We start from the raw sequence: 12,209 nt of genomic DNA, 5'->3' as shown, positions 1-12,209 counted from the left end.
TTTCCATGCTGTCGAAAATACAGTAAATCGTTCAAGAATATGCACACAATACTATTATGTTTCGTAACCGTTTTAAACAAACACGTTAATTTTAGGTCTATTGTAATCATCAGGTTGAGTTGATTTGTATTCTTTCATTTTATTGAACAATAACGACAACAAATAAGCAGGATCGTGTTTTCAATTGGATATTGTAGATTACTAAATTATAGGAAGGCTTCATGGTGTGCTGCCTTCACATGCTGTCGAAAATACTGCTACTATTTCAATAATGGTGTTAACTAGGTAAAAGAAACATGTTTTATTTTCCTCCTCATTGATCAGTTGAATTCTTTTCCTGAACTTGTGTTTTAAAATGTCCTAGATTACGTGGTGAACGAAAGGCAGCGTCGGTCGGGTCAGCGAAAACGTAAGATTTGTGCAGAAAAGACGACAATGACGAACATCAAACTATAACGACGTTTGAACACACGTGCACACGCATAGTTTTCCAGACGCGACTATTATCCAAACACGTTGAACATGTTTTTAAACCCCCCCGGTCTCCAGTCACCTTCTACCAAATGGTGGAGGCTGTCTCTATGGCAACAGGCGGGTTTAGCCGTCCTCCTCCCTTGGCATCCACTTTGCAGACCTCCACAGTACTGCGTCACGCCCCGACTGGAATGGAGGACAAGGACAAGAAAGGAAATGTATGTATGCTCGCGTTTCTTTGTTCCAAACAGCATGGAGGCCCACTAGTGAAATTATGAACGAGGGTGGGGGATAAATGACTTGCTAAAACCAGACCGACAGTCTCTGTCCTGCTAAGCCATTGTCTCACACAGGAGGAGTACATCGGAGAGATAAAGGGCGGTCTGCGGCCTTCGATGAAGCTGGTCGTGATGGGGATCGTTGACAAGAAACCCAAAAGGTCAGTGTTTGGGCCTTCATTAGCAAGTCTGCTGCAGTGTGCACGCTGTGACGCTGGAGGAATGCGGTGGGCTTGGTATTTAAAAGCACACTGTTGTTTGTGCTCTGGCTTATGGGAAGAAAAAATAATAATAATACGATTAGTCCATGCATGATCGAGAGGCAGCGCGTGTTTATAAAGTTCGATCATTTGATGCATTTCATAGAATTTAATGGGATTCACTTCCGTAGTGCATGCGGAGAAATGCCAGAAAAAGAATTGATTATGGGTGATGACGCATTGCAACATATGAGTTCCTCATACCAAGCAAATTTATTTTGTTTTATCTTATCTTACTTTATTATTATTATTATTATTATTATTATTATTTAATTCATGACCATTACTTTTAGTTCATTGAAATTAATTGATTTATTATTTTAGCAGTTTCCTTATACAATACACGTAATATTAATTGAATTACAAATAATTTAAAGTCTATGTTTTATACTTTTAATGGTTTGTATTTTGGCCATATTTATTACCATTAATTCTAGTTTTAAGTCATTCTAAATTAATTTTAATAAATTACAATTCTCTTTAATTTTGTATTTGTTTTAATTCAAATGTATTTAAATTCATTGTATTTCTTTAAACTAAATTTCATATACATACAGCAATTTCCAGTTAACAGGCAAATAAATTTCATGTAATTCAATTTAAGTAAATATTTTATGTATATTATATTATCAGTATTAATAGAAATTACTTGTATTTTTAAATCACAATTGTATATATTATATTTTATATTATTTTACATTTATATATTGTAAGTTCATGACAGAAATGTTCACATATGAGGCAAATCATTTACATTTTGATTACATTTTAGTTTTGATTTCGTTGAAATTTCAGTTTCTACTTGATCTATTACAATGAACTAATTGCTAATTAAAAACACCAAAGCAATTTCCAGGTACCAGGCAAGTTAATGACATTTTATTTTATTTTAAGTAACCGGTGTTTTCCCATCGGTTTTGCTTTTAAATCTGTTTAAGGGAAACGTCAAATATTGTTAGCCTTGTAGCATAATGGCCCAAGTCATTTTTAACTTACTGTCACAATACGATCGCAAAATACCGAGGTGCCTGCTCGAAATTGTGCTTTTTTTTTTTTTTTTTTTTTTTTTTTTAATGTCTTTGCAGATTTTCAGTCATCTAGGTCACGATAATCCGCAAAGGTTGAATCAAGGCCTCTCGCTTTCTTTTTCTTTTTTCATTGAATTTGTTGTTTTTTTCCCCCCTCGTTTTCAGCAAGGAACAGTGATGCATGTGTTTGTGTTGTGTGCGCGTAGCATCGAGGTGCTGGTGTCCAGCGCGCCTCAGCAGAAGGACGCCGACGAGGAGCAGCAGCAGCAGGACGAGGAGGCGGAGTCAGAAGGGGACGTGGGTCTCCAGCTAAAGGTCAGCTTCACGGATAAAGCCGTCCAACGCAACGCCCGGCTGGCAGGAAAGTGGGGTCCCGCCGAAAACACGCTCTCCTTCTTCCCCTTTGCGCCCGGGGAGCCTTTTAAGGTACTTTTTTTTTTTTTTTTTTTTTTTTAGTCGTCCTTGTCACACAATAAAATACAAATTTACATTTTTTATTCTCACCCACATCCATCAATTAAACGAAGTGCAGAATTTAGCAGATTTGAATAATGATTTTCTATTTTGCTGGCTTCATTTTGTATAAAATGAGTATTATTAATACTACGAGCAGTAAAATCATAATCCTCATTATTGCTATCACTACAGCTAACGCTGTCACTAACGCTATCGTTAATCGTTTCGTTGTCATTGCTGTCGTTTATCGCTATTGTTGTAGGTAACATTGCTATCATAATCGGCTATCATCACTATCATTATCGCTACTGTTGTCGCTATAATCGTCATATTATCGCGATTGTTATCGCTATTGGTATTGTTATCGCTGGCGTTATCACAATCATTGTAGTTATTTCTATGTTTATCTAGCATCATCGCAAGCATTATCTCTTTTGTTATCATTATAGTAATTGCTATTGGTATCGCTATCAACGCTACCGTTATCGCTATCATTCTTGTTAACCTTGGTATCGGTAATGTTACTGCTATGCTTATCGCTATTGTGTCACTATCATCATTGCTAGTATCATTGCTATGGTTATCGCTATCATTATCACAAGAAGTATTGCTATTATCGTCATTGTTATCTCACTATCGCTACCATTATCGATTATCACTATCGGTGTTGCTAGCATTCTCGCTAGCGTTACCTCTATTGTTATTGCTATCGTTGTTGCTTAAATGATTGTTCCTGCTAATATTATTGCGATGCTTTTGTTATAGTTATCATGATCACTATCTTTATTGCTATCATTATCGTTATGGCTATCGTTATCCCAACCTTCTCGCTGTCATTGTCGCTATCGTTACGGCTATCGTTACGATTACGTATGAAGAAGCAAACGAATAAAAATGCATGTTATTTTTTTTTGTGTCCGTCTTTCTGAGTAGATGGAGATCGTATGCGAGCATCAGCAGTTCCGCATCCTGGTGGACGGCCAGCCTCTGTGCGGCTTCACCCACCGCCTCCCGCAGCTCGCCAGCTTGACGGCGTTACGAGTTTTCGGGGACGTGCAACTCACCAAGGTGGCTTAACGCCACCGTGATAACGACAGATGTTCGGAGACAGTGAAAATAGATGATAAAAGATGTGCTTTGTCAAAACAGTGTCACACTTTGGAGAAGACAAAGTGCCTTCACTAACATGCTAACTGAATGTAGCAGTTGTCAGTGTCTTAAAAACAAACAAAAAAAACAAGATTGTGAATTGAAGCCAATGTTGGTCCAAATTGCAATATTTTTCCTCTGAGGATTTTTGCGCTCATGCAAAAAAAGCGAAAGCCTGTCCAGTGGCGTTTTTATTTCTTAGTTGCTAGTGAATTGCTTTCAAGTTGTAGGGCTTAATCACGATCGAGAAAACACATGCAATCCGGGCCGAAACATAAAATTCTGAAGAAAAAGTAGTCATTTTAACGTGAATGTCGAACTTCCCGCACAAACGTTTCTCATAAAAATATACAATGGATTTTTCACATAATCTGTAAATATGAAACAGAAAAAGAGTTGCCGCCGCTGGACTGGTCTTCTTTGTAAAAGCAATTGTAATAAAAGTAGTCCATTAGTGCACTGGTTCTCAAACCTTTTACACCAAGTACCGTACCGCCACCTAAAAAAAAAATACAGTAGCATAAGTGTTAATCAAAAATAATGCCAAGGTATTTTCCTAAAAAGTGTAACTGTACAGTGGTGCCTGGCGATATGAATTTAATCCATTCCTTGACCACACTAGTAACTCAAAACATTTTGCAGTTTTTTTATAATGAAGCAAGACGTTGCTTGGATGGCAGCATATGTTTCCCCAAAACCTGTATGTACCTTTTAGCATTAATGGTGCCTTCACAGATGTGTAAGTTACCCATGCCATTGGCACTAACACAGCTCCATACCATCACAGATGCTGGCTTTTGAACTCTGCGTCCATAACAACCCGGATGGTTCTTTTCCTCTTTGGCCTGGAGGACACGACGTCCACAATTTCCAAGAACAATTTGAAATATGGACTCCACACAACACTTTTCCCACTTTGCATCAGTCCCTCTTACATGAGCTCGGGCCCAGAGAAGGCGGCTGCGTTTCTGGGTGTTGTTGATAAATGGCTTTTGCGTTGCATACTAGAGTTTCAAGTTGCACTTACGGATGTATCCTTTACACATTGATGTCGGTTTTTGACGCAGTGCCGCCTGAGGGATCGAAGGTCACGGGCATTCAATGTTGGTTTTCGGCCTTGCCGCTTACATGCAGTGATTTCTCCAGATTCTCTCAACCTTTGATGATATTATGGACCGTAGATGATGAAATCCCTAAATTCCTTGCAATTGTACGTTGAGGAACATTGTCCTTAAACTGTTGGACTATTTTCTCACGCACTTGTTCACAAAGAGGTGAACCTCGCCCCGCCTTTGCTTGTGAATGACTGAGCAATTCAGGGAAGCTCCTTTTCTACGCAATCATGGCACCCACCTGTTCCCAATGAGCCTGTTCACCTGTGGGATGTTCCAACAGATGTTTGATGAGCATTCCTCAATTTTCCCAGTCTTCTTTTGCCACCTGTCCCAGCTTTTTGGGAACGTGTTGCAGGCATAAAATTCCAAGTTAATGATTATTTGCTCAAAACAATCAAGTTTATCAGTTTGAACATTTAATATATTGTCTGTAGTGTATTCAATGAAATATAGGTTGAACATGATTTGCAAATCATTGTATTCTGTTTTTATTTATGTTTAACACAAGGTCTCAACTTCATTGGAATTGGGGTTGGAGAATCGGCCTAACAATGACTCATACTTCTAAAGTTTTTTAAAGGCGGGTCATTCGTATCTCGAGGCACCACTATATTTATTATTGCAAGCCACTATAACATTAGGTAAAGTTTGATCTTTAGCACTGCGCTAAAATATAAGAACAGAAAACGTAGGTGCTTAATAATTCAATTACAATGTATTGCAGATAAAAGAAATAAAATGTGTACTCAATAAATGTTTAAAAACAAATAGTTGTTAAAGATTCAATGCAAATGTATTCTACTGTACTTGAAAGTTAAATACAACTGAAAAGTAAAACGTACTGTACATGCAAAGCAAAAAAATCGACTGTACTGGATTTTAAAAACTTGTTTAAACAGACTGCATACGTCGCTACAAGCATTAATCTAATACAGTATGTTTGATTGTATTTCATGTGTTAAAGGTTGTTCGAAGAGAGCCCGCGTACCACTATCGGTACATGTGTCATACTTTGAGAATCACTGCATGAGTGGATGCTGGTACTGTAAAGCTGCAATGGCACAGTCATGTTAAACATTCTACTATTGTGTATTCTTTTTAACCTAAGCCTTAAAAAGGTCACGCCTATTGACGTTGAATGCTTATCAACAGCAAACACTTTTTTTTTTCTTTGTGTGACTTTACTTCCCTGGAATAAAATCACCTTGATTCTTATATGCCCTGCTTGCGGGATTATTATTTTTTTGCATCATTTTACGACGACATGAGTGATTGCGGTGAATCATCGCGGTGCCAAAGTCCGGACCGGGCTTGCCGGGATGGGAGCGGCAATTGTCTTGTCCTGACTCGTGATTCTTCTTTGCTACTTTCTCACCAACAAACACAAAGTGGGGAGTTTGCAGTCACAATTTAATATTAAATTGACTTTATCCTTGGAAAAATGTTGCCCCCCCCCCCCCCCTCCTAATTCTATTACTTTAAATTTGTAAAGTTGTGTTTTATTCTCGTAATTGTCTTACTTGTAATATTTGGTGTTTATTCTTATAATATATTTCGACTTTATCATTTGAAAAATGTGGACTTTTCCCCCTCATAATATTTTAAATGTATTCTTTTAAAATTGCAACTTTATTCTTATAATACATATATATTAATATTAATAATAATATATAACATATATAATATAAAATTTTATAATATAGAATATAATAGGAATTAATAATATGCTTATAATAATATAATAATTATATTCTTATAATATTTGGACCATATTAATATAATGTTCTGACTTCATTCTCGTTTGCAATATTTTTACTTTATTCTGGTAAAACTACAAACTTCCCCCTCATAATTCTATGGTTTTTATTCTTGCCAAATTGCATAAAATATATATATATATATATATATATATATATTTTTTTTTTACCTTTAGTGTGGCCCTGAAAATTCTTTGTATCACATTGGAATAATCAATCCTAATTCAATATTAAGTTTAATCTTGAAAAACACACAAATACACTGAATATGGTTTTTGTAAACAAATAAAGGTATTGAAGCATTGAAATGCTAAGCAGCTTTTCATAGTCATGGTCATGGAGCATGGCTCCATGACTATGAATGGCTGACACCCTCTTTCTGCAACAATGCTGCACGTGCGGCTACGTGTGCTCCCGGATGGCGTCGATCCACTCCATCTTCTCCCGGTGGCCGGGAGCCTGGATGAAGTAGTGTGTGTCCGACTGGGTGATGATCTTGAACAGGTTGCCTTGGATGTTGCCCTTCACGCCTGGCGAGGGGAGCCGGGAGACGAAACATTAGGTACACCTAAACAAGCTCACGATGTACCAAAATGTAAGAAATATATTTTTCTGCACCATACAGAGAGCTGTTGCTATTGTTTTGACCCTCTCAATGCCCTCTCAGTTCAGCTGATATTTTATAGAAAATTAATGGACTTCAAAGGCTTCCCCGAGGAACTCCGTTCAAAACTGGAGTGGAAAGAAGTATTGGGACACATGCTGATTATTTATTATTATTATTATTACAAAACATTAAGTAAATAAATACAAATCAGCATCATGTGGAGAGCTGTTGCTACAAATTTTGACTCAACATGATCCAGCTCAGTTCAGGAGATGGCCTTCAAAGACTATATTGAGACACTGCTCAAAATTGTAGTGGACAAAAGTATTGAGACACATGGTCAAGCATCAAGAAAAGGGAGGGTTCAATCTTCACAGAAAACAAGTTGACTTGAAGGGCTTCCTTGAGGGATGCTACTTCAAATTGGAGTGGATAAAAGTACTGTGATAGGGGGTCAAGTTCCCTTTGCAGCTACAACAGCTTCCATTTTAAGAAAGTGTATATTTTGTAAAAAAAAAAAAATATCGGACCTCAAACAGTTGCCTGAGGGACACCACTCAAATTTGCAGTGGACATACTGTCCTGCAACACAGGAATGTAAAATGTTGGGTCGCTCCCATGCAGCTATTAAAGCTTCCAAAAAGGGCGGGTTCAACCTTCAGTAGACAATGATCGAATCTCAACTACCTCCCTGAGGGACGCCACTCAAAATTGCCACTCAAGAAAAGTTTTGGGACACCTGGCCATTACAAAATGTGGTGTTCCTTTGCAGCAATAACACTCTTCCACAAGATGTTGAAATGAGTCTGTCATTAATTGGTTAATGAAGGCATGCGTCAATACTTCCAAGCCATGACCATTAGTGAGACCCACCAGAGGGAACGCCGTTATCATCCAGCGAGGACACCAACGAGCCTCGGAGTGGGAATCCTCCGACAGGAATGATGTCATCCTGAAACCAGACAGGAAGTGGGTGACAGACTGACTCAGTGTGTGTGTTTGCGTGTGTGTTGCTAGGCATTAAGTGACACACAACGTTGCCTTCTGCACCTTGGTGGGGTCGTAGTAGTGGAGGAAAGAGGGTTCAGAGCGCAGTACAAATAGTCGAATCTTCCAGTTTTTCCTCCTGTGGCCCTGTGAGAGGACACGTTCACTCAAAACAGGATGAAAACACGGCAAAACAAAAATCAAAATAACGGGTTTTTGTTTGTTTGTTTTTGTGTACTTGTTTGAGCAGGTAGCCTCTTTTGATCACATGACCGCTGAGCTCCACCGCGGACAGCGTGGTCTCGGCCTTCACGCAGCCTCGCTTCTTCAGGCCGTCTGACTGGCAATTTGAAAAAGAATTGAAAAAGAGCTTATACGACCCATACACAACACAATAATTGATTTCTCAAATTTTGGGATTCATATCCATCGAGATATTTTGTAGTTACTTTTATTGAAGGTTATTTACTGATTTATTTATTTGTCCACTGTGTTCATTATTTTGCTATTAATTATTAATCACCTTGTGTGTGTTTACAGTAAATGCCCATGGTGTTGTGTCTGTGTTTTCTTTTAGAAATTATTATTTAGAGGGCATGTGCCCAAATAACTGATCATTGAGAAGAACCGCAACTCGATACTAAGCCATCCACGTCGGAGGGGAGGCGTCAAGGCCTTGACCGGCTACTCACGAAGCTGTAAAGCGCAGTGGAGTCGTCCATGAAGAGCTCGCTGAGGCCGGCGGTGCGTAGCGCCTCCACGCTCCGCAGGCCGACGGTGCGGAGGAAGCCCTCTTCCACCAGCGCCGACGCCAGCGTCACTGCCTCGGCTCGGTTCAGAGCCAGCTGCGTGAACACCAGCCAGTCCACCACCGCAGATCCTGTGTGGAAATCATGCTGCTTTTTAAATAATGGAATCATCAAGCTACTTTATAGAACCGATATGCCATAAAGAGTTTAAGGACTGGGCGACTTTAAATGATCTATACGTAAGAATCAGGCGAATAGGAACAGTTTAAAGGCTCGATATGTAAGAATAAGGCCACTTTAAAAGGGACCGTAAGTAAGAATTCGGCTATAGTGTATACATGCTGAAATGTAGATATGTAAAAATCGACCGGGCTATTTGAAAAAGTCTACACGTAAAATATTTAAACGGTCTATACGTAAGAATTAGTAGACTTTTAAAGGATCTATAAGTAAGAATTTGAAAGGATCCATCTGTAAAACTGAGGTTTACTTGAAAGGCTCTACTTCAGGGTAGATACAAAATTATCCGCTTATTTTAAAGTGTGTCTGTATGGAAGAACCAGGCTACTTTCGAGGAAGACGTATGTAAGGATTGGATTTGCGTGTGACCTGAGAAGCAGTTGCTGTACATGCGTCCTTGCTCCACGTGGTTGCTCATGTTGATTCCGCTGTGAACGTCGTACATGGCCTCCAGCACTTTGCTACCACACAACAACAAGAAAACATCGCACATTGTGTTGTTTTGTTTTTAAACAAACAAAATGGAGCATGTTGGGTGCTATTTTCAAGCATTTACATGTAAGAATCAGACCACTTTAAAGGGTCTATATGTAAGAATCAGCCCACAGTATACAGGTGTGTGTACATATATATGACTGTATGTTCACCTCAGGTTAATGTTGTGCGGTTGTGAGCCTTGGGGCGTGGACGGGCTGACGCCGGGCGACCCATCCGCGTCAGCGTCCGCTCCGGCGCGGCCCTCCAGTCGGTCCGCCGCCGCCGCGATGTCGCCGGCCCACTCGTCTCGCTCCTCCCGGGAACACGCCTCCAGGAAGTGATCCGCACAGGTCTTGGTCTGAAGCCGGAACACCAACTGGAAAGGCAGCACAATTACAATGTATCCCAGCGGGTGTGGCTGGTCATTATGACTCAAAACACAAGCGATTCATTTGGAAATGTTTACGATGAAAAGATCAACGGCAGAGCAACAAAAACAATGACTTCAGCAGAACATGACAAGAAACGGTCAACATGTAAGATTCTTTAAAGGGCATATGTGTAAAAATATTTTACTTTTTTTCTTTTTCGAAGAATCAGATAGGTAGAAATCTTTACAAGCTGTATAAGTAAGAATCCGGCTACTTTAAAGAATCTCCATGTAAGAATCCTTAAAGGGTGTATTTGTAAGAACCGAGCTGTTCAATGTCATTTTGATACAGGATATGAAAACATCTTTAAAGGGTCTACACATAAGAATTTAAGTCACAATACTCCCACTCAAAATTTTGAAATATTTCCTGTGGCGTTGGAACGTGAGCTCATGAACAACAAGAAAAAAACCAATGATGTCATCATAATGATGTCATCATCATGACTCCAGCACAGACGCTGACTCAGCATCCAGTCGGCGGGCTCGATTATCAAGCTACAGGAAGGGAAGTGATGATTTTATGATTAGGGCCCGACCGATATAGGTTTGTTGAGGCTGATGTCCAACCTGATATTTGGCAGAATAAAATTCCAATAACCGATTAATCGGCTGATTCATTAAAAAATATATGATAAATGAAATACGATAACTGATTAAGCGGACGATTCATTGAAAAAAATATATATAATGAATAAAATACTTTTATGGTCCCCTAACGCTTACAACAATAAAGACATGAATTACAGGCAGAACATTTGACTGTTTTCCAATACTTTGTGTTTTAGTATTTGTTTAACTTTACAACAGAGAGACAAATCGGCTGATTTTTGCAGATTTCTTTATTTTTTTTGTTAGACTGAATGTTATTGCCATTCTATGTTGGAATCTCTTAATTTGTAAAATAATAATAATAATAATCATAATAATTGAATAAAATTGACAAAAATCATCAATGAATCTGACAAAGTTTTTGACAATTTGAAAATGGCTAATATCGGCCGATTAAATCGGACAGCCGATTAGTCGATCAGGTCCTAGTTATGATATCACAACTTACTGATTAAAAAAAAAAAAAAAAAACTGATCGAATCTGAAAAGCGCTGGTCGTGGCCAATAATATGAGGTATGACTTGGAAGTGGTTTGTCAAAACCAAATATTGCTATCGTGCTATACAAGACAGTATCGATATTTGGTTTGTGACAAACCATATCGAGTCGTACCTTACGTATATTAAAGGCCCTTTCCGGTGCTTTTCAGATGTAGTAATCATTTCATCAATATGATGATCATACAGTGGTGCGGGGACAAATAAACGTGTAGTTTTGGACATGAAAGACTCACGGGTCGATTGTCGTACTCGAGGAAGGGGCAAGTAATGATGCAATCCTTCAGCATGATTTTCCCCCGCTGACACGAGTCTCTTTTGCCACCTTCGTACTTGTAGTAGATCAGCTTGTCCGGCGTCAGCACGAACCAGCGCGCCTTCCAGTTGTGCACAAGATGACCCTGGAGGAAAAATACACCTTTGGAGGACAATTCCCAGGTGACAAATGTCCAATTGTGCGTTAAACAACCTACCCTTTTGACCAGGAAGCCTTCTCGGAGTATTGTAACTTGTTGCTGTGTATCCATTGCGCTCGTGCGTGTTCCTGCCTGCTCCACTCTTGAATCAACATGCACACTCACTCACTATATATACACACGTGGGCATGTAACACGCCCACGCACACTCCACACTCACATCCTCAGTGGGTTTGTCTTGTCCGGCCTGAACATTCCGCTAAAGATCACACGGGGCTACTCTAACGGCAAACTACCACTTAGGGTGACTTTTATTTTTATTCTACACCCCAAAAAAATATATAAAATTAAGGACGCTGGTGTTTTCCACCTTTTTGTTTACTAGACCCGGCTATGATGAGCAGCTCAATAAATTTGATGAAAAAAAATAGTACAGCATCATATCAGCTTTATATAACACTGTAGGTAACAAAGCAAAAAAGTTTAAATAGATTAAAAATAATTTAAACTATCGCAAAAAAAAAAAACAGCAAAGTATTAGTATAATATTGTGAAATGACAAATAGATAAATAAATATACTATTCTACTTCTACTACAACTACTACTATTCTAATAACTAGAAATTAAAAGAATAATGATAAGATGTCAGCATGATGTCGTAAAATAAAAAAATCTA

General features: G+C 38.8%; 2 protein-coding genes across 2 annotated transcripts; one reads left to right on the top strand and one right to left on the bottom strand.

Annotated features, from left to right (window-relative positions):
• The first annotated feature begins 443 nt into the window (after nt 1–443).
• On the top strand, nt 444–5,887 carry si:ch211-10a23.2 (Galectin-related protein A-like). The gene is made up of 4 exons (XM_061697302.1): nt 444–692; nt 828–913; nt 2,247–2,466; nt 3,430–5,887. The coding sequence occupies exons 1-4, from the start codon at nt 564–566 to the stop codon at nt 3,571–3,573; spliced, it is 579 nt and encodes a 192-aa protein (XP_061553286.1). The 5' UTR covers nt 444–563; the 3' UTR covers nt 3,574–5,887.
• Nucleotides 5,888–6,736: 849 nt separating this feature from the next.
• Nucleotides 6,737–11,685, bottom strand: plek2 (pleckstrin 2). Its single transcript, XM_061696642.1, has 9 exons — nt 11,590–11,685; nt 11,353–11,517; nt 9,748–9,953; nt 9,470–9,561; nt 8,804–8,991; nt 8,350–8,451; nt 8,175–8,258; nt 7,998–8,076; nt 6,737–7,047 (listed from the first exon to the last, which is right to left on the bottom strand). Exons 1-9 carry the CDS (start codon nt 11,641–11,643, stop codon nt 6,920–6,922), a joined length of 1,098 nt encoding a protein of 365 aa, XP_061552626.1. The 5' UTR covers nt 11,644–11,685; the 3' UTR covers nt 6,737–6,919.
• Nucleotides 11,686–12,209: the final 524 nt, after the last annotated feature.

Source organism: Phycodurus eques, chromosome 14, assembly GCF_024500275.1.
Source record: "Phycodurus eques isolate BA_2022a chromosome 14, UOR_Pequ_1.1, whole genome shotgun sequence".
In the NCBI taxonomy this organism is placed as follows: domain Eukaryota; kingdom Metazoa; phylum Chordata; class Actinopteri; order Syngnathiformes; family Syngnathidae; genus Phycodurus; species Phycodurus eques.
The sequence above is the reverse complement of the archived record's forward strand: the minus strand, read 5'-3'. Positions and strand labels throughout refer to the sequence as shown.

Bases quoted from the DNA above. Each gene is read 5' to 3' on its own strand.
- si:ch211-10a23.2 (XM_061697302.1), top strand. From the start codon at position 564: ATGGTGGAGGCTGTCTCTATGGCAACAGGCGGGTTTAGCCGTCCTCCT. The intron at 693-827 runs GTATGTATGCTC...TGTCTCACACAG, and splicing joins ACAAGGACAAGAAAGGAAAT to GAGGAGTACATCGGAGAGAT. The intron at 2,467-3,429 runs GTACTTTTTTTT...CTTTCTGAGTAG, and splicing joins CGCCCGGGGAGCCTTTTAAG to ATGGAGATCGTATGCGAGCA.
- plek2 (XM_061696642.1), bottom strand. From the start codon at position 11,643: ATGGATACACAGCAACAAGTTACAATACTCCGAGAAGGCTTCCTGGTC. The intron at 11,518-11,589 runs GTAGGTTGTTTA...TTTTTCCTCCAG, and splicing joins AAGGCTTCCTGGTCAAAAGG to GGTCATCTTGTGCACAACTG. The intron at 8,992-9,469 runs GTCACACGCAAA...ATTTCCACACAG, and splicing joins GTACAGCAACTGCTTCTCAG to GATCTGCGGTGGTGGACTGG.